Raw genomic sequence first — 22,200 nt, forward strand, 5'->3', positions numbered from 1 at the left:
TTCTGACATTGAATATTTTCCTCTCTCACCATTGTAGTCCAGTGGAAAGTAGTCGCTTTGGGTCATCAGGAAACCTGAGCCAGACCAGCTCCCAGCTTAGTGAGACTGGCCAGGAAAGCACTGGAGGGTCAGAACATGAGGAGTCCTTCCACTCCTACCACAGTACAAGCATTCATCCCTCCACCAATGGGCAACCGCGCACCAATGGACATCCCCCCACCAATGGACACTCTACTGTCGGTGAGCAGGAGCTACATAGGCTGTCCCCTGCAGTAGGACGGGACCTGAAAAATGACACTCAAGCAGAGAGAGGGTCCTCTAAACTCCAAAGGTGAGGTTATTGCTCAGAATTCATCTCAGTTCTGTATGTGCTATAATGAAGATGCATGGGAACTGAGAGGTTGTCTCCATATTTTTCTGCCATTCTACTCTTAAATCCATATAACCCAGGTTCCATGATGATGGCCTGCCGTTACCCTTTTCCCCGTCCAGAGTTCATTGGTTGAAGGCCATCAATAAAGTCAGGGTTCAGCTCCGGGAGGTAGGCAGTGTTTCACTTCAGTTCCTCCACCAATATCTGATATCTCAGCACCTCTGAAATCTGACTTTCTCACCCTCTTCTTTCCTACTCTACCACACATACATAAAGATTACACATATGCATACACAGACATACACAAACATTTGCAATTCTTTGAAAGTGGTTGAGTTTACCCTCTTTGGTTGTTTAAGATGATGCACTAAAACTTTTGATAGCCTCTGGGAAGCAAAAGCGGATTTACTTGGGATTCCTGTTGCCTCATCAAAGTAGAGCTATGATCAGGCCCAAAAAATCAAGCCCAAAAACTGTCATATGTCATTGCCATATATATTAAATAGAAATTGTATATGTGTATTTCGAACAGCAGCGAAAAATCAATGAGACAATAGTCAAACTCAAGTTATGCATAACAGTAGGTTATTGATTATAGCACAAAGCATTGCTGCACAACTGAAAATAAAAGGGGCCAGCAAACGAATAGCACAAGTTGAAAAGAAAAAAGTAAGATCAAATTGAAATGAAGATAAGATATAGCTAATAATAAAACATACAGTATAGTGCCTACCTACCTACATGGATCACAGTTTCTCCTAATTAGTTAATTGGGAGTAAGAACTGGGTTATGGTTTTGAAGTCAACATTGGTGCGAACCTGGCCCAATTCAAGCCTGGGGGAATTTTGAGAAATCACAGCCTGGCCCAGCCCGAACCCGGCTATAAGTGTATTTGATTTAGTTTCTCCAACCTGTTTATTTCCTGCCAACATGGTATTTTAATTGCAGCAGTCTTATCATAAGCAAACATGCTGCTTCAGAGAGGTGAGATGATACTGTCCAGTTTTTAAGTACTATCACATTTGCAATTCACTTTAGATACCCAGTGTATTCCTCCTCTCCCTCTCTTAGTCTTCATTGATTAATTGTATCTGTTCACATGGCACTGTGATTGTGAGGCCTAAGTATGCTGTCCCTCTGTTGACTTAAGTCCATCACTCATTGTTTCAGGGACCTATAATTTGCATTAATAGATGGTTCACTCATGCCAGTCCTCATGTTCTACTGTGAATGGTGACTACACCGTTTGACACATTTGTCACTTTACATATTTACTTTAAGGTCAGAATATGTGAAAACAAGTTTTTTTTTAAGGAAATACATGTTGAACCAAAATCCTTGGTCTAGGGCCAACAACCAACAAAAGAATGAGGATTGCTCACAGCAAAGTTTCTCTTCTTCTCATTTATATTACCCACCATCTCATCCCTTGGGTGTGACAAAAATAATGGTCTGCTTACTTGTGCCAACATTTGAATGATCTAACGAGAGGGAAGGATGTACTGTAAGCGATTGAGGAGATGAGGCAATTGCATCATGCAAGAACTGTTTATCCCTTAATCATTTCACATTTATGTTTACTGTATAATTTTCAGACAAAGGTGTTAACATCCTGAATAATAGATGATAATTTGTACCATTTGGAGCCCCTCATGTTTCAAAAAAAAAATACACTTTGATAAAAAAAGTGTAGAAAACCATATGACATTGTTTTGATCTCTATCATGTTATATTTGGCTTTTGATGTCAGAATCAGATGGCATGGAGCGTCGTCCCCATCCCCATCCCCTTGATTAAGCTTTTTTATGGCACAGCAGTAAAGGAGTAGCTCATATAGGCTCCATTATAGTGATTGGTTTGCATGGATTGGTTGAGATGAACATGTACTGTAAATGATGGCTGATTGAAGACGTGAGTATAACTAGAAAGCAAGGTGAAAGCTGTCTTAAGTGCCATTTATTACAGGATGAAGGGAAACACTTAGGACACACGTCTGAATGCTGAAAAGACTGTAATGAATTAGAATTGGTTGTTAATCTGTCTAGCAGTGACCAGCATAATAAGACACTGCAAAACACCAGAGAATAAAATGAGATGAAATGTATGTGCGGTGTTTACAGTTTCCTCGAAAATGTTTGGCACACAGGGGCAAATGTACAGTAGAGCAGGAAGTTGAGCTGGCTGCCAGACCCATTTCCAGTATCAGTTTCAATACCCATATTTGATATGACTGAGCTGCAATCTTTGAATTTCAATTCCTTCCTCTTTATAATTTTCAATTAACAATGTAAAAGTAAGCAGGGAAGATCAGGGAAACCAGTGGTACTATGTTTATCAGGGATGCCGCTTTTTTATGAATAGAAAGAGAAAAATCTGGAAAAATCAGCAGCTGGCAGATGTGGAAACACAAAAAAAGAGTGAATGTGACTGAGAGCTGGCAGTCTCACAGCCTCAGATTAGCTTTGTGCTGGAATACATTGCCAGAGGACAGAAGGAGAGAGAGCAGAGGAAGCATGCAAGAGGGTGGGAGCTGGGAGGGGAGTAGGGATGGCTACTTAACCGAGAGTGAACTGCTGTGTGATCGCGTTCTACTACTGTCGCGCTTGCCGTTCAAGTGGTTGAAATCAGGGACTCAGCACTTCTGCGTCTCTGTCAGTTAAAGGAGATCTGATGGTTTGATTGAGGCAGAGCAAGACATTCAATAATACACCTGGGGATACATTTTGAAGAAAGACGGGGAAGTTACCTTTACTGATCTGCTGTGCGACCTCTCACGCCGATTTAATGGATCTTGCAAGATGATATCTACAGGTTGTTCTTGATAATAATTTGTCCCTTAAGGTAAGGCTTACATTTCAATATATTTTTTTGTTTTAAAGCACTTAGTCTCAAGTTTGTGTAGACTTTAATTAAATAATACACGGTAATGCATTTTATACTTTACAAAACTTATGCTTGGCTAATGTACATAGTTAAGATCTGATGTATCGTAGTACTTCTACAGAAACAACAGAATTTCAGCTTGTTTCAGTAGTCGGTTTGCTATTTTAATAGCAAATGATTTCTTTGCTGAGGAGTCAACTTAAAAACTTAAAAAGAAATATATAATATATATAATTTTTCATTTAGGCCACAGACCAGTTAGTAAGGAGAGAAAATAAATTGGTGCAGCTATTATTACTATGACTGTCCTGAAAAATGGGCCTGACACCAACGGCACCTAAACATGTCTTTATCCTGGACAGGTAACTAATAAATCACTGACTATTAGCGTGCACCCACAGCAGATTATGGCTGTCTGTAAAAAGTCTGTCAGAAATGAAGCTAAATGTTATTATCTGGTAGATAACGTGTTATACAACAAATGTATTTAAGCCAGATATTCCTGTTTGTATTTATTAATCAGAAATGACATTTATACAGGCTATTTTAATGGAAAGCAATAATGCTCCCAGTTAATTTCGGATAGCCTGATTCCATTTTGCTAATACACTCATCAGCTTAATTTAAATGCCAGCAGCAATAGGAAACATTCTATTCTTATAGGCTTGATTATACTTTTCTGCCTACCGAACCCTTATCAGGCTAACACACACCTTCAGTGCTCAAGTGCTTATTGGAGCCCTCCAGTGCAGGGTTGGGTTAATGTAGTTACCAACTATACAGTCTTTGGAATGATTTACTTAGTGAAATAGGGAAGCCACCGACCAAAATGAAAGCTAAGGCACATCATAGTTATGTTGTTATCTTATTAAATACATTTACAAAATAATTATATTCAGCTTGGTTATTCAAATAGTGGCAAAAAATGCCTAGAAATCAGCATGGATCCTTCTTAAGCCATAGTGAGAGCTAGCTAGATATTGTGCGTCTGTGTGTTTTATTCAAGGCTGTAATTAAAGCCTTTATGTCAGAGCATTTGTAGAGACGTTGCTAAGGCTATAGCCCTATTTTTAGTTATAGAGATAAAGCATCCAAAGAAACAAATGAGAGATTAGCAGTTCACTTTATATGTTCTCTGTGTTATGAACAGTCGACAAGTTAAAGTGTCAAGAAACTCCCAAAGTGCCTCATATTCACTAGTTCTAACTAATCCTACTGTGTCCAGCAGTATCTATACCTGTCTCTGTGTGATATTTAGGGGCGGTCAACAGGAATTGTCCGTGGCACCATTACAATCATAGGATTTTCTAAATTCCTGATCTGATTGTCTAAATGGTGATGCTCAGTGGACAAAGATGATATCACTGAGCTGTACACTATGACTAAATGGAAGGAGCATGTTAGACATTGTGCCATTTCCTTTTGGTAAACAAAACTGTTTCCAATGCAGAAATGAATTATGATGCACATTTAGACTACGTACATTCCTGGATAATGTTATGCCATCAAAAAGATTTATGTTGCATTTTGGGGGTATGCAATAATCCCTTTAGTGTATACACTGTAGGCAATGGGTCTGAGCTACAGTATCAAGCCTTGCAGCTGGTATGGGTGTGAAAGAATGACATGGCCTTAGAGGAAAGAATTGACCTGTCATCTAATTACCGAGCTGCCTTTCCAAAGCATCCTACAGTAATTACAGAGATGTAAGCAGCTGCATGTTGTTCATTCTGCAAGTTGCTACTCTGACTGAGAGGAGGTCAGTTATAGACACTGTCTATCCTACTTCTATATTGTACTGAGTAGTGTAGTCTTTCAATGTGACCTCAAATTTCATCAATTACATTTATAGACATAATTTGTTGACTGTTGAAACATAAGTACCCAGTAATCACAATGTCAGAGGTTATAATGACTTCTTGTTTTACCCTCATAACTGGTCTGTTGGTCATAAAATATTATAATATAATAATACAATTAATATTGAAGAAATTCCAGTAAGTTTATTCAGTACTATTTATTTGAGTTTCATTCCACTTCCCTTAGTGTAATTAAAATGAGAAATATGAATTTGATAACTGAGAAAATGCATTTCAAATATGGATCAGTGCTTGGAGTTTTCACTGCTTTCCCAACTAAATAACAATTGTTTTTGTCAGTCATGGTACAGGCACTCACTCATTTGAAGTTTAAGATGTTGGCTTATGCTTACACCACCCTGAGGAGGAGACACTGAGGCAGTGGTTTGTACATCTGTGGGGACAACTGATGATCAAGAGTGCCACTTCTCAGGGATGCTCCCTAGAGGACACCTCAGTGGACAGGATGAACCCTACAAATCAGAGGTACTCCCACTCTCGCCCAGGAGGCGAGACCTGCAGGAGAGGAGATCACAGAGCCCCAAAGTGGGACGAAGCCTGCGCAGGAAGCTGCAAAAGTGCCTGCAGGGGCCAGAGGATAACTCCCTTCATGACCTGTCATCGGTGGACACTACCTGCGCCAAAGCGGACCACAGCAGTTCTGATTGCCAGGATGGCATTGGGATTGTGGAGGATACTATACCCATGCTTATTGAAAAGATCACAAATGAAGAAGAGAAAAAGGAGATGGGGGACGAGGACGGAGAGCAAGGCTCTAGTAACATAGTGGAACATATCCTAAAAGAGTTGAAAGGCATCAACAAGATCCAGGAGGAAATTTCAGACCTGAGGCAGTATCTAACATCTGTGCGAGGCTCGGTGGATGAAGTATCGTGTTGTGTCGATGCAGTGCTCAGTGAAATAGGTGAGATGTATTCTGGGGCTTCAGCTGCACCTCATCCTAGTCCTGTTCCTCAAACTTCCCGCATCAGGCGAGGAAGCCTGGGTAGACAGAATGCCATCACATCTCTTCAAGGGACAGGCACCAGTCCACCGTTGGATCGCAAAGATTGTGGAAAAGATTCAGGGTGCATTCCATCTCACAGATTACCCAAACAATGGCATGTTGATAGAGTCACTCTCCAATCAGACCAGCAAACAGACCACAAGAACTCAAAGCAGTATTCAAACATGCACATGCTAGGCCCTACAAAACCTGACCCCTGCTACATGGAGCTTCATTGTGGCCATGACTACCAAAGCACCAGCTCTTTGTCAGAAGCAAGCTTTCTCTCTGGTGACACAGAATATAACAGGTGGCCTTCTGTTGATATGCAGCACAGTATAAGTGGAGGAGGTTGGAGCGAGGAGGACATCTGCTCTTCTGCAAACAGCGGAGAAGAGTTGGAGAATTGTCTTGGTGTTTGGGACAGGTGTGCCACAGAGGAGACACAAAGCAGCACACCGGGTCAATCTTCACACAACAGCTCTGAGCATCTGTCATTGCTGTTTGGACATAATTACAACTCTCCTTCGAGTTCTTCCAGTATGGTGGACTGGAGGCCCCAAAGACTACAAACCGAGGAAGAAAACTTGGAGTGCGACTGTTCAGCAAACTGCCCGTACTCGCGTAGTTCTGGTTACCACACCATGGATGCTTGTGCAAATGAACTGTGTAGTGAGCCCTCCAGGAGTCTGAGTTGCTCCACCGTGCTGTTGACAGACTGTGATGATGGGTACCTGGAGCCACATTCACTATGCGATGACTGTCCATCTTCTGGTGACACCCTTGATTTGGGGTCTACTGACAGTTTGGACAGGGAGTGGACAGATCACAGTATCTCCAGGGATGAAGCAGGAGAATCTTTGTCACAAAAGTCCTCTGAAATAGATCCTGATAGTGCAGCCAAGGCCTCCAATGTAGGTTTTGACGTAACACCTTTTAGCAAGGCCGTACTCACTTTCAGGTCAGCTTTGAAAGGGGCTTTGAAAAAGTTGGAAGGATCCAACCTTGATGGTGTTGAAGACGATAGTGAGTCTGAGGCATCTCCATCCCCTGTCAGACAAGTCATTGAACCCAAGGAGGAGCAGAGCAGTACAGACTTTACAGAGGGAGAAGTTAGTCTGACAGAGAATCACACTCAATTTGGCACTCCAAAGGAGGAGAGTGAAGCTTCGGTCTACGTGGATTGCGGTGAGACACATGAGAACATGTCCCTTCAAGCATCCCCCCATGAAGCAAGCCACTCTCCCTGCACCCCAACTGAGTATCACTCTGTAGAGATTTCACAAGACAAAGGAGAATGTCCAACAGATGGGGAACTGTCCAACCTTGACTTAACACCAGACCATTCTCCGGCAAGGCAAGACGAGAGTCCACAAGGCCCAGTGCTTAGTACAGATGAGGTGCGGTTAAGTCCAATTAGGGAAAACCACGTTCTTGACGAGGTAAAAGAAGAAAAGCCTACGGATGCCAGTCACAAAGAGCGTATCGCTAATTTCCAGCGGATTCTGAGGGAAAAGAGGCAAACCCGTCATAGACTATCCAAATCTGCTCAGGAGTCCCAGGGGTCCCATGGGTCCCATGGCTCTCAAGGATCTCAAGGATCTCAAGGATCTCAAGGATCTCAAGGATCCCAGTCTCAAGACGAGTTTATTCCAGGTAAATGCAAGGATTTTCTTTGACTTTAATCACTGGCAAGCCCGGTAATAACAGCAAAAAATACATCTTAAAGCGTGCACTGATCTAATTAAATGTACATATATTGCATTGGGATTAAATGTTTGTAGCATTATACAGGCATAATTTATAAACACGTATTGATTTGTGAGTCATTAATTGATTGGTTGGGTCTCTTTAAATCAACAGTTTGGTCAACTATGGCTTTTTTTTTTCTTTCTTTCTTTGCAGAGTGTGGGAGAGAAGATAATCAGGTTACTCACAAAACATTAGCTCCACATTTAAGCTATTGTTTCTATTGATTGTGATTGTTGTGGGATATTTGTTTTTATTTCTTTCTCCATTACTTATCTTTGTCAAAGGGAATGCTTGTGTGCACTCCAAAGCATAATGTCTCAGTATGATTCCCCAGTTCTGTTTCTAGTGCTAGTGTTAGTGCAGCTGCTTTATGTTTTCCCTAGAAGTTTTTCAAACAATATCAGAAACTCGCACTGCGAGAGCTAACCCCAGAGGAATCGCCACTTTCAACTTCTGTCATCTGAGAGACAGATGTACAGACACAGATAAAAGACTGTACCTTTGAGGAAAAAGTAAAATAACTTGTGTACATGTATAGCCCCCCCCGTCATAATGTTGGTGGTTTTGTGAAATCCCTGCAAATATTTGATCCACCTCTTCTAAATTATCTGGGGTGTCTCCTAAAGCAGTCTGTGGGCAAATAAATTTTACTTGCATCTTGACACTGGTTTTGTATCTACATAATGTTGGTCCACCATTTCATTTCACATAACATCTTTTACAATTAAAGAGTTCAGCTTACATTTATTTGATCTTGTTTTAAAGGCATCATCACTTATCTTTTATTTGACTTTGCATGTTCTGTAACATCAAAGAGGTGAAACTCAACCAAATGTAACTTTCCATTATTCCAACTTTCCTCTTCTCATAATATACTGTTATGTTTGAGCCTTCATTTTTCACATTTTAAATCTTCTAGGTTCAAGATGAAGAACCCAATGCAAGGCAAGCCTGGGTCAAACCAGGGTAAGTCATATATAGTTAACAACACCTACATTTGATGTTTTAAGTATAATTTTTTGGACATTTTAATTATTACGCCTCTGCACCAGCGACAGCTGTGTCCAGAGTCATTATGTTTTTGGGTTGTTTACGAGAATGGACCGAACGTACATACTTACGTATGTACGTCCAGCCCATTCACAATTACTCAAGAATGCCTGGAGGGAATTTCTTCAAATTTGGCACAAGCATCTACTTGGACTCAAGAATGAACTGACTAGATTCTGGTGGTCAAAAGTCAAAAGTCAAGGTCACTCTGACCATAAGTCCATCCCATTGTTGTGATATCTCAGGAATGCCTTGAGTGAATTTCTTCAAATTTGGCACAAACGTCCACTTGGACTCAAGGATGAACTGATTAGATTTTGGTGGTCAAATGTTGGAGGTCAAGGTCACTGTTACCTCACGAAACACGTTTTTTGGCCATATCTCAAGAATTTATGTGCTAATTATGACAATTTCACACAATTGTCTAATTGGATAAAATAATTAAGTGGTCACATTTTGGACAGACATGAATGTAAACTGCAACTTGACTGGTTGGTGGAGGCATACAACCGCAAGGCTGTAATTATTGTTAGTAATACATGTATGTAGCAATAAACTAGCATTTTAATGCTATTGTGACTATGATCATTTGATCATTATGATTACGGTGAAATGTTCTGCTGTGTTATTGTATGTGAGGACTTTTTATTCACTTTTGTTCTATTTTTGTTGGTGCGTAGTGGCGGATCTGGTCTGTATGGAATTGACAGCATGCCAGACCTGCGTAAAAAGAAGCCTATCCCCTTGGTCAGCGATGTGGTCAGTACTAACTTGTCATTCCTTCACTATATGTACTGTATGTCATATGTCATATGTCATCCTTTGTTTTTGTTCTTTCTTTGTTAGTGTACGTCTTTCTATTTGTGAGACTACAACGGAAGTCACAGTTCTTTTAACTTATGAGCTGAATTTAGGATGAGATTGTTATCAACAAATGGAGACAAATATGAAATCAGCCTGCTAATTTCTCTCTCCCCTCCTCTCTTAAACCCAAAACTATTCCCCACAACTCTCTTGAATGCATTCACTCTCCTTGGTCAGGCTATGGTAAGTTAATAGATCCCAGTTGCCACTCCCTTTCCTACTAAAGTACAAAATATCAAGTAGGACAAATAAAAACAGTAGTTGCCTCAAACATGTATATCAATAGCATGTTGATCACTTTGATCGCAAACCTCTTGTTTAATACAAATTAAAACATTTTGCATGCATCCTCTTGGTCATGGGTAGCTTTTCTTCCTACTTGATAGTATCATTGAAATATATGATCAACAATTCATTCCCCCACCTTTTGGTTTGTGTTTTTTCTTCACCTGCTGAGCCACAAATAATAAAGGGGCAAGGGCAGAATACACTACTAACACTACAATGAATGTGTGGCAGATGGTCTGGTATTGTTTTATATTGTTGATAGTTGTATAACTTAATAATTTTTAGTAATCTCCTCTTCACTTGTTGCTGAAAACTAATAATACTCATACGGGTTTTCTGATCATCTGGTAAGAATTCATCAGTGGGAAAAATAATAACCCTACTCACCACCCTTACAACAACCCCAGCCACCCTTTTAACCATACTGCCCTTCATTGTTATAGTAATATTGTGTGCTTGGTTGTGGGTTGTATATGCATTTAATAAATACTAACTCAGCTAAAATTTCCTTTGTGGCATGTTGTTCAGTCTCTCGTCCAAGCCAGGAAGGCGGGGATTGCATCTGCCATGGCTGCACGGTCCTCAATCAAGGATGAGGAGCTGGTGAGTAAAACACCTTAAAGAGGATCTATTATGCTTTTGTGCTTTTCCCCTTTCCTTTAGTGTGTTAAATTGTTTTTTGTGCATGTAAAAGGTGTGCAAAGTACAAAGCCCAAAGTCCACGCCAAAGGGAGTTCCTGAACTGCCTGAAACGCCTTGCTTGAAGTCCTGCCTTTTCTTCCGTAACGTGGTGATGTCACCAAGTAACACATTTGCATAATACCTGCCTAGCGGCTAATTTGGCACGCCTTCAAACAAAGCTAGTTAGAACGGAGCTGGAGCGGAGTCCGAAGAGCTTGGTCCGGTTGACCAATCACAACAGTGGGCCAGCTGACCAATCAGAGAAGACTGGGCTTTTCAAACAGAGCGTTTCAGACAGAGGGTGAAAAAAGGTGCTGCATCACAGACGGTATTAGAAAAGTAAAGCTTTTTTTGAGCATTAAAGCATGTAAACATGGTCCAGTGGAAACCCAAAATACAAATATGCACCTGAAAATGAGCATGATAGGTCCTCTTTAAACTTTCTCTGCCTTCATTATGGAATCATCAATTCCACAAAAAACAATTGTGATTCAGTGCTTTTATGGTGGTCAAATTTCATGCATTTAAAAAAAATGTCTCCCTTCTGTAGAAAAACCATGTGTACAAGAAGACCCTGCAGGCTCTCATCTACCCCATATCCTGCACCACACCACATAACTTCGAGGTGTGGACTGCCACTACGCCCACTTACTGCTATGAGTGTGAGGGGCTGCTGTGGGGAATAGCCCGCCAAGGCATGCGTTGCTCTGAGTGTGGGGTGAAGTGCCATGAGAAGTGCCAAGAGCTGCTGAATGCTGACTGTCTACAGCGTGAGTACTGTCCAGAAAACAATTGAATGTCACATGCACTACTACCAGTACACAGTATTTTTTATGCCTCTGCGCCAGCAACAGCCGGGACCGGAGACATTATGTTTTCAGGTTATCCGTACGTACGTTCTTCCGTTGACAGTATGTATTGAATTTCTTAAAATTTGGCTCAGACGTCCACTTGGACTCATGGACAAACTGATTTTGATTTCCAGTGGGCAAAGGTCAAAGGCCAATGTCACTGTGACCTCACAAACCATGGTTTTGTCCATATCTCCAGAATTCAATTGCTAATTATGACAATTTCACACACCTGTCTAATAGGATAAAATAATGAGGCATTGACATGACATTTTGGTCAGACATGGATGTAAACTGCAACTTGACTGGTTGGTGAAGGCATACAACCGCGAGGCGGTAATGCCAGTTTTTATGTATTTACTCTGTATACATTTTTGTTAAATGTATAGGTGCTGCGGAGAAGAGCTCTAAGCATGGAGCTGAAGACCGGACTCAGAATATCATCATGGCCATGAAGGACAGAATGAAGATCAGAGAAAGGAACAAACCAGAAGTCTTTGAACTTATTAGGGAAGTGTTTATCATCAGCAAAGCCATCCATGCGCAGCAGATGAAGACCATCAAGCAGAGCGTACTGGATGGCACCTCAAAGTGGTCAGCCAAGATCACTATCACAGGTGATCTCTCACTGATCAGAATTGACAGAAGATTGATGAATTTAACCACAAATTTAAAGTTTACTCTTCAGCGTTATTCTCAGTAGTAAGACATGTGATTCTTGTTAAAGCTAACGATTGTTCCTCATGCCTTTTTTTCTCCGTCATCGCGATAGTCGTTTGTGCCCAAGGACTTCAGGCAAAGGACAAGACAGGATCCAGTGATCCATATGTCACCGTTCAGGTGGGCAAGACCAAGAAGAGGACCAAGACCATTTATGGCAACCTCAATCCTGTCTGGGAGGAGAAGTACCACTTGTAAGTCACCTGGTTATAAAATGTTTTTGTAAATGTAAAACTTTTCTTACAATATATATATATATATATATATACAGTATATATATATAACAGCAGAGCATACACTTAGTAGGATTCATCAGTCAAAGTCTGAAATTGGCTTCATGCTTGTTCTTCATAAACACTGTACCAACTCTACCCTGTGTTATACTATTCTTTAGTCTATATGTTTTTTTCCTCTGTTTTTTGCTAGTGAGTGCCACAATTCCTCAGACCGGATCAAAGTGCGTGTATGGGACGAGGATGATGACATCAAGTCGAGGGTGAAGCAGCGACTGAAGAGGGAATCTGATGATTTCCTGGGCCAGAGCATAATTGAAGTTCGAACGCTGAGCGGAGAAATGGACGTCTGGTACAACCTGGGTCAGTATGCTGTTTTGTTACGGACATATAGTAAGAAGTATACTGTTTGCACATCAATGAAACACGGTCTGTTTTATTGGTGTATTTTTAGATCCTAAGCATTTAGCACTCTAGGTGATAACTGAATCACAAACCTAAACTCATTCATGCACATTTAGAAGGTGCAGATTCTCCATAAGGAGAGCTGTTTGGTCATTGTCAGACCAGTTCTACAGGGTGCTCCAATCAATCGGCTGATATTCGTTCTAAAGAGGTCTCTATAAAGGCCGATCACAATAGCCGATCAGATGACACACAGATTCTGAATTGAAACGTTTTCAATACACAGCTGGACACACACATACCTCAGGCTGTTTCTCCTCTTTCCCTCTTTCATTGTACATTACTTTCTCTTAATTAAGGATTGATCTACTTCCAATGTGGTGTACATTCTTACCACGTCTGTTTATTTCTGTTTGTTGCCAAGAGTTCTGTTTTCAGAAGGTCCAGTCAGTGGTTTGTTTGAACCTCATTAGCCACGTCTCCTTTTGCCTACAGCTAAAAAATGTTTTTACACAGGCAAGAAGTGGCCCCAAGGCCCATATTGACCTGGCTTTTCCACTGGGTTTGAAGATATTTTCATGAGGATGAGGCCTGAATGCAATCAATTACAAGTACGGAGGAGCAGATTTATCGGTCCCTTGTGCTATTTTGTATGAGCGCTGGTCGTACAGCACAAATACAGGTAGCTTGGATACCTCTCGGGATAAAATCTAATCCTGATCTTGACATTTTTATCATGCAGACAAACCGCATTGTCTTTCTTTGAATTAATCTCTCTGTCTGTTTCCTTTGTAAAGGCATCCATGACTCATTTTCACATCCATGTTGTATGTAAGAGGGAGGCGTTCACTCTCTTGTTTCTACTTGATTAAAGTGCCGAAAATGACTTCACCGTGGCATTAATAAATCTTCCACTGGAACAGCATGGCACTGAATACGAATGTGCCCATAAATCTGCTGCCGTTCTTGTAAACTGGGGGAACATGAAGTGCTCGACATAATATCCCTCTGATAATCACATCAACAAAATATTCAGTTGGTTAGGAGTCATTAGGAATTAGAATTTGAGGCAAAATGAATCAGTCATGTAATATGCCCCATCCATTTCAAACATTTTTCTCCTCTCCATCTCTGTCTTCTTGAGCTCCAAAGCGCACTCACCCTCCTTTCTCCTCCTGATGTGTGATTATCAAGAAGCAGCACTCCAGTCGGAAATCGACCGCTCCTCCGACATGTACAAATTACCCCTAATGATGTGCCTGTCAGGGCAAATAGCAGGGGTGAGTTGCCAAGCACCCCGCCTCCAGAGAAGCTCTGGCTCATGTGTCCTCGGTGATCAGGCGCAGATCCACACAGCCCACTGCCATTGTATCAGCCAGAGGACTTCTATTAGCGCTGCCGGCTCTGCACTGCCATCAAACTGCAGAAACAGAACCCCCTACAATAGCGCTGCCACGTTAATAGTCTGTAATTAGTGTTGTGTTAACAGACCTGGTTCCGTGTGACTCCGTGTCACAGAATTGTATTGGGAGTTATGAATCGAGAATGTGTGTGTTGGCGTGGTTGCGTGTCTGCATGACTGTATTTGTGTTTAATTACAGAGAAGAGGACGGACAAGTCGGCCGTGTCAGGTGCCATTCGCCTCCAAATCAACGTGGAGATCAAAGGAGAGGAGAAAGTGGCTCCGTATCACGTGCAGTACACCTGTTTGCATGAGGTATTTCATTCGCAATTACCATGGGTTGTGCTTGTGGTAATAACTTTAACACACTGGATATCAGTTAAGCCTAAAGTTGCCAGGCCTGCATCGGTAAAGTAACAGCTAACACATGACATCTGTAATGTGAATGACCAACTTGCATATGATGAGAGGTCTCTGTCATATAGATGGACGACGCGTCTCCGCTTCCTCCCACTGTAAAAAAGTGAAGCTAGAATATCCTGTTGACTGGAGCTGCTGTTTTGAGATTTTCACTTCATTTGGAGCCGGAGTCTGCGCTGTAGTGATCGGGGGGGCTGGAGCCGCGGTATCGAGGTCGCGCCAACACATCCGCCCGAGCATCAAATAACTAATGAAAACCAAGCTTATCAGAAAAACTGAACACTTGAACATACATCAGCGTGATAGGAACCATCTTTGGGAAAAATTTGTTTTGACGTGTTCTTTGACTTTTTAGTTTGACCCATTACCCATCCGCTAACATGGAGGAGGCGGGCTTTATGACCTATACTGCAGCCAGCCACCAGGGGGCGATAGAGATGTTTTGGCTTCACTTTTGGGGCGCTGTCATGTCGTCCATCTTTATATAAAGTCTATGGTCTCTGTGATCAGTCTCAGGATCAGTATCAGTGATATAAACGGGATTCAAATCACAAATATTCTCTTGTAGCGATTACATAATCCCACCGCTTCGCTAAAAAAACTTTTTAAATTGAGTTTTGAATAGGTCTTACACCATATCCCGTAATCAGACAGATCAAATGGTTTTAACCCCTCAATATCTTCATCATGCATATCCTGTTAACATACCCTTGAGCATAAACCTCCGCATACTCATCGTAATCGGTTCAGATCTGTAAAAGCCATTGAAATGACATTAACCCAATATATCTGTCCATTACAGAACCTGTTCCACCACTCGACCGATATGCTCGGCCGAGGCGTGGTGAAAATCCCAGAAGCTCGCGGAGACGACGCTTGGAAAGTCTACTATGACGACGTGGCCCAGGAAATAGTGGACGAGTTTGCCATGCGCTATGGGATTGAGTCAATCTACCAGGCCATGACGTGAGTCTGACATATAACAGTGGAACTCCCTTCCTATTTATCTCTCTACCTGTCCATGTGTTTGTCACCTCTTCATCCCCCCTCCTTCTCAAGTGCCTCTCAATGCCGTCGCCGTTCCCCGTTGGCCTCCAGAAGAAAAAAAAATCAATTATAAATGGGCTGAGGATGGATTTGTCTCCATGATATTTCATGCTCCATACAGATGCCTGTTAGCTGGGCCCATCATTCACAGAGAGCACACTCCAATGGGGCCATCCCTCAGCCTAAACGTGCCAGCTAGCTGATAGGCAGATGAAATGGCCGTTCCTATTAGGGATCATTAGGTGGAAAACAAGACGCCTGAGAGGACGTAGGCTGACCAAATAAAGCTCTTACAGCTTTTCACGCTGTACACCCATTGCTTTGACAACACCTTTATCTCTGTGACAATGAAATGTCTTTGTAAGTGTGATGAAATGGGAGGAAGAGGTAGGCCCAGGTCTTTATCAAGCTTTCCCCGTGCTTGTCTTTCTAGGCACTTTGCCTGTCTGTCGTCTAAGTACATGTGTCCCGGGGTTCCCGCCGTGATGAGCACCCTGCTGGCCAATATCAATGCCTTCTACGCCCACACAACCGCTTCCACCAATGTGTCCGCCTCCGACCGCTTCGCTGCTTCCAATTTTGGGGTTTGTATTACTGCAGCACACAGACAGGCAATAGATATGTCATGTATCTGTGTTTCTGTCTCTCTCTCTTCCTTTCTCTACTACTTATACATACACACAAGCAGGCTTTTGTCTTTACTATGGAAGCTCTGAGAGGCAAGTGAGGAAAAAAATATTCTGGTGATCCATTTTCTAATCTGATCTGAATTTTTCTCTCTCATGTGTTTATGATTTAAGAACAGGTGAAAAAAAAGTTCTTGCCAGAATAATAAGTTTCTTAATTGTGTTTTAATCTGTGAAAAAGTCGGGGAAAAATTTTTTTGCTAGGTGAAAAAAATAAGTTTTGCCAGGATAATTTTTCCCCTTTACGTTATGTTACTTTTTTTTTCATCTGTGAGAACAGGTGAAAAAAAAAGTTTTTGTTGTTGTTGTCAAGATCATATTTTTAAGAAAGGACGTTCAAGTTTTCCTCCAGGTTAGTTTTAATTTCTTCATGCACTCTAAATACAAGGTACATACAGTATACTATGTGTTAGCAAGTTATGTAAATGAAAACTCACCTGGAAGAACATGGGGTAGTGGTGCACTTCAGCCTCTTGTGGCCGAAATGAGTATTACAACAACAAACCAAAAAAAAATTCACCAGTTAAAACTTTTTTTTCACCTGGCCAAATTTTTCCCCCACCTGTTTCACAGATCGAAAAAAAGGATTAAGTAACTTAAAAAGATTATCCTGACGAAACCTTTTTTTCACCTGTTCTTAAGTCATAAACAAAGGAGAGAAAACTATTTAGTTCACACAAAAAATGGATAACCAGAATTTTTTTTCTCTCATTGCCTCTCAGGGCTTCTGTACCTTTCTTCTTGCATTTTTGTGTACATATCTGTCTTTTTCCTTTCACTTAATATTTGTTTGTGTACTAATCTCACGTTATTTATTTTATTCTTTCATTCACCATGCAGAAAGAACGCTTTGTCAAGCTTTTAGACCAACTACACAACTCCCTGCGCATTGATCTCTCAACCTACAGGGTAAGATTTTGATTGTACTAAATAAATATCACTGACATTGTTCTCAAAAGTTTAAAAAGTACCTTTTAATAATGACTTGTTTTCATGAATTTAGGGGATAAATGAACCCATTTAACAACAGGATGGATTATTTTACTACTGTTAGTTATTGTGTCTGCTTGTGTAAAGTTAAGCAAATGACACCACCTACTGTACCAAAGCACATATACCTGGGAAATCTTGTAATCGAATGTATCAATCTACATTTTGTGATGCACATATGAATTTGTTATATTTTTCTTATCACTTAATGTCTGTCTGCAAGTATAAACTGTAACAATAATCTGATTTACTGTCTGAAACAGAAGTGGAGATCATGAGCTGGCCTACTATACGCCTGTGATGGTCATTAATTCTATTGAATTTAGTCAATGAAACTTGTTTTTCCTCTGTAGAACCACTTTCCTGCCAGCAGCAAGGATCGCCTGCAGGATTTGAAATCCACCGTGGACCTTCTGACCAGCATCACCTTCTTCAGGATGAAGGTAGCCGACAGTGTCTCATGTGTCATTTCTTTCTTTTTTACTGTAGATGCTCTCTGTAAGGATCTCAGCAAATAGTTGTCATTTAACTTGTTCATTGCCGTTAACCCTGTTGTCCGGTAACTGTAAACGATTGTTTACCGGTCATTCACTGCCAGTGTTGCTGTCTCCATCTGGTGTTCAGGTCCAGGAGTTACAGTCTCCGCCCAGAGCCAGCCAGGTTGTGAGGGACTGTGTCAAGGCTTGCCTCAATTCTACGTACGACTACATCTTCAATAACTGCCACGAGCTGTACAGCAGACAGTACCAACCTGTTGACACAGTAAGTCACATAGTAATCATTCAACCGGGGTTCCCGCAGTTAAATTAAAACTAGGGCTGTCAATCGATTAAAATATTTAATCGTGATTAATCCCACATATTTTTATCTGTTCAAAATGTACCTTAAAGGGAGATTTGTCAAGTATTTAATACTCTTATCAACATGGGCGTGGACAAATGCTGCTTTATGCAAATGTATGTATATATTTATTATTGGAAATCAATTAACAACACAAAACAATGACAAATATTGTCCAGAAACCCTCACAGGTACTGCATTTAGCATAAAAAACATGCTCAAATCATAACATGGCAAACTCAAGCCCAACAGGCAACAACAGGCTGATGTTGTGCATTATGCTGATAGTGTCAAAGTCTCTTTTTAGTGGCTGACTCTGTTGTGTTCTCATCTAGAACAAGGAGGAGCTCCCTTTGGAGGAGCAGGGTCCGAGCACCAAGAACTTGGACTTTTGGCCCAAACTCATCATGCTCATCGTCTCCATCATTGAGGAGGACAGGAACTCCTACACACCCGTGCTCAACCAGTTAGTAACGGGCATACACTTACTTTGTCTTTACTACTTTTAAAGGATTACTTTAGTATTTTTCAACCCATGTTTTTGTGTCTAACTGACTAATACGTAGGAACAACAATTTCTGAAATTGGTACTGTATTTCTCCAGTGCTTTGTTCCAAATGTGATGAATGATTGTCAAATTGTCACGTCTCTCTCAGATTCCCTCAAGAACTGAACGTTGGGAAGGTGTCAGCGGAGGTCATGTGGACATTGTTCGCTCAAGACATGAAGTATGCTATGGAAGGTAAGTCACACACAGTTTCAGATAGCCATCATCCCACTACTGGTCATTTGATGTTTTGTATCAATGACACACAGTAAGTCATTTGGCTCCCACTCCCGACTCACTAATATATGATAGTTCTTGTGCAGTATAATTCTTAAGGGTCAGAGAGTAAGAACAAGTAGAAGAGAAGAGAAGCCCTGGTGAAATTTGAAATGGCAAGAAGAGAAGAGAAGTTCTGGGGTAGAAACGACACAGTGGCATGGAAGAATCTGAGAGAGGGAAATAATAACTGTGCAGGGGTTTGAAAGCTGCTTATGTCTCCCAGCAGCTCTACTGTACGGTACTGTACAGCACCAGCGGTCCCCAGAGGCAGTCAGCTTTTATCCCAGCCCCTGTGCTCAAGATGAATCCCATCACTGTGAAATATCTGTTTCACACACTACAGTACAGAAGGGACGGCCCCTTCATTTTCAATCTGTATTAATATAAAAAGGGATGGAAAATATGTTCAGAGATGGAATGAGTCCTGAGAGATTTTGCTCCAGAAGCACTACCAAAGAGTACTTCAAATTTAAGAGTAGTAGTAGTTTTTAGTGGGTCACTAAAAAGATACTCAAGTGCCTGGTTAGATAATACAACTGCTTATGCAAAATTCTTCCATTGACTTTCTACGAGTGTATCTTTAGCTCATATGAGCACAGCTGGAGTTACATCAGTTACAACAGGTAAAGTCACTGTTTGACTTAATGTTGCTCTCTGACTTGTTGCAGTCGTTGCAATTAAAACGTACAAATAATAATAATTAATAATAAACTTTATTTGTATCATGTGTATTATTTGTAAAATCCAGAGGCCGAGATGTCCTGACTTTTATTCCACAGTTATGGCCCAAACAGCTTAGATGCTCCCCGTAATGCAACATAATGGCGTGCACCTCTCCCACTCAGGCATAAACTCATCACATTTCTCACAGGCTCTTCTTCTCTTTTTGTATATGCAGAGCACGAGAAGCACAGACTGTGCAAGAGCACCGACTACATGAACCTGCACTTCAAGGTCAAGTGGCTCAACAATGAATATGTCAAGGAGCTGCCCAACTTTAAGGGCGTCGTTCCCGACTACCCATCGTAAGTGCTGTTGACTGATTAGCTCATGGGCACAGGGGAAACATTACATTTTCTTTTTGAAAAACTTATTTTTGATTACCAAATGTAGATATTAGTTAGGATTATAATACCAACGAAATAGAAAAAAAAATAACTCTTGTTGCCTTTATTTTCCCTTTGCAGATGGTTCCTACAATTTGTGCTACAGTGGTTAATGGAAAATGAGGACGTGTCTATGGAGTTCATGCATGGAGCCCTCGAGAGAGACAAAAAAGATGGAGTAAGAAAATTGAAATTGAACCTTAATATGTTGTTACCTCTGCCAAGGGGGTTATGTTTTCATAAAAAATAGGGCTGTCAATCGATTAGAATACTAAATCGCGATTTCTCGCACGATTGTCCATAGTTAATCGCAATTAATCACGCATTTTTTTTCTGTTCAAAATGTACCTTAAAGAGAGATTTGTCAAGTATTTAATATTCTTAAACTCTAATAACTAAGTATGTATTTGTTTGTGTGTTCTCAGTTCCAGCAGACGTCTGAGCATGCTCTGTTCTCCTGCTCTGTGGTGGACATTTTCACACAGCTCAACCAGAGCTTTGAGATCATCAAGAAACTGGAATGTCCAGACCCTAGCGTCATGGCTCAGTACAGTCGCCGCTTCTCCAAGGTATACCCGTTTCACCGGATGGCGGAAACAGCCCAAAGCTCTTGTTTGTAACTCATACAGTAGTTGCTGGAGCTACATGTTGTGGGTTTGGATCTAAAAGCAGCATCTGACTGTTTTCGTTTCTTAGGAACACTATAAGATATGAGGGAAATTACAGCTACAGCATTGTCTGGAGGGACATTCACTTTTTTTTTCTAAGGAGAATTTGATATTTCCTCATTAAAAAGAAATGTTAAATTGGACATATTACTCCCGTCCTGGGGGACGGAGGAACAGCACAGTTTTGTGTTTTGGGGATTTGCTTCTCTGCATTCAAGAGAATACAGTACGGGGCATTTGGGAATGTTGCTAATACCGTAGTTTAGAGAAGATCTTTCCCTGGAAGTGTAATACAGTCCCCACTGGAAAAAAGGTTTTACGATAAATAAGTAATTGGATCAGATTGTTTCAAATGAAATGTTTTGTTCCATACAGTTTTAATGTATTTCTCCCTCTTTATCTTTACAGACTATTGCCAAAGTTCTTCTGCAGTACAGTGCCATTCTCACCAAGAGTTTTCCTACTTATGTTGACAAGGAGAAGATTGTAAGTTGTCAACACTTGTATGGCATGTCATCATTTTGTACTTTACATACTACAATCAGCTATTTGAAAGTCGCTTTCTTGGTTTTCTTATTAATTCACATTTCCTGCTGTATAAATTACACTTGTGTTTCCAAAGTTGAATAATTACGTTGATAAAAAAATAAAAATTATATTTGACACAGCAGTGATTTATAGATACTGAAGAGTTCCTACTACATGTGACTAATATCTCTGTATTCTATGTCTCCATCTCTTCCTGTGTCCTCTGGTAGCCATGTGTCCTGATGAATAATGTGCAGCAGTTAAGAATCCAGCTGGAGAAGATGTTTGAGTCGATGGGTGCCAAACAGGTAAGACAAAGACAAAGGCGTGGGTGATGTGCTGCTATGGCATCATATTGGATGGATGACTATACCAGTATGATACTGTTAATCCCTTAATGGCAAAACAAAAAAAGCATAAAATGACTAATCAACTAAACATTTCTTACTCGAGCATGAAAAGTAGATATTCTAGGTGTGGTTGTTGCTGGTACAACAGTTGTATTTGTGTCTCTCGTGTGTCAGATTGCAACAGAGGAAGCGCTGGTATGTACAGTAGTGGTAGTTGAGACCATGTGAAGTGCAGAAGATGCCTGGTGTTACTATAGAACATCGTCGGGTCTAGAAAGTACCCCACAATTTGGGAAACTCTCGCAATATGGTTAAGGTTAGAAACTGACCTTGAATGGCTAAGGTTAGGATAGGTCATCGAGCAGCGAGTC

At 40.9% G+C, this 22,200-nt stretch overlaps 1 protein-coding gene across 2 annotated transcripts in view; it reads left to right on the forward strand.

Annotated features, from left to right (window-relative positions):
- Nucleotides 1-22,200, forward strand: part of LOC119478296 (protein unc-13 homolog B-like) — a 76,811-nt gene that overhangs the window by 41,537 nt on the left and 13,074 nt on the right. Inside the window, exons 10-33 of one of the 2 annotated variants that reach the window (XM_037752940.1) lie at nt 38-331; nt 451-541; nt 8,794-8,840; nt 9,605-9,683; nt 9,966-9,971; nt 10,605-10,679; nt 11,308-11,527; nt 11,998-12,225; nt 12,381-12,522; nt 12,755-12,924; nt 14,568-14,683; nt 15,591-15,754; nt 16,269-16,419; nt 17,362-17,430; nt 17,865-17,954; nt 18,136-18,273; nt 18,687-18,817; nt 19,008-19,093; nt 20,076-20,202; nt 20,365-20,461; nt 20,709-20,852; nt 21,360-21,437; nt 21,710-21,787; nt 22,004-22,024. In XM_037752940.1, coding sequence (XP_037608868.1) covers nt 38-331; nt 451-541; nt 8,794-8,840; nt 9,605-9,683; nt 9,966-9,971; nt 10,605-10,679; nt 11,308-11,527; nt 11,998-12,225; nt 12,381-12,522; nt 12,755-12,924; nt 14,568-14,683; nt 15,591-15,754; nt 16,269-16,419; nt 17,362-17,430; nt 17,865-17,954; nt 18,136-18,273; nt 18,687-18,817; nt 19,008-19,093; nt 20,076-20,202; nt 20,365-20,461; nt 20,709-20,852; nt 21,360-21,437; nt 21,710-21,787; nt 22,004-22,024 — 2,842 coding nt within the window. The remainder of the gene's footprint in view (nt 1-37; nt 332-450; nt 542-8,793; nt 8,841-9,604; nt 9,684-9,965; nt 9,972-10,604; nt 10,680-11,307; nt 11,528-11,997; nt 12,226-12,380; nt 12,523-12,754; nt 12,925-14,567; nt 14,684-15,590; nt 15,755-16,268; nt 16,420-17,361; nt 17,431-17,864; nt 17,955-18,135; nt 18,274-18,686; nt 18,818-19,007; nt 19,094-20,075; nt 20,203-20,364; nt 20,462-20,708; nt 20,853-21,359; nt 21,438-21,709; nt 21,788-22,003; nt 22,025-22,200) is intronic. The other variant, XM_037752941.1, reaches the window with a different exon arrangement.

This window comes from Sebastes umbrosus, chromosome 19, assembly GCF_015220745.1.
Source record: "Sebastes umbrosus isolate fSebUmb1 chromosome 19, fSebUmb1.pri, whole genome shotgun sequence".
NCBI classification, from domain to species: domain Eukaryota; kingdom Metazoa; phylum Chordata; class Actinopteri; order Perciformes; family Sebastidae; genus Sebastes; species Sebastes umbrosus.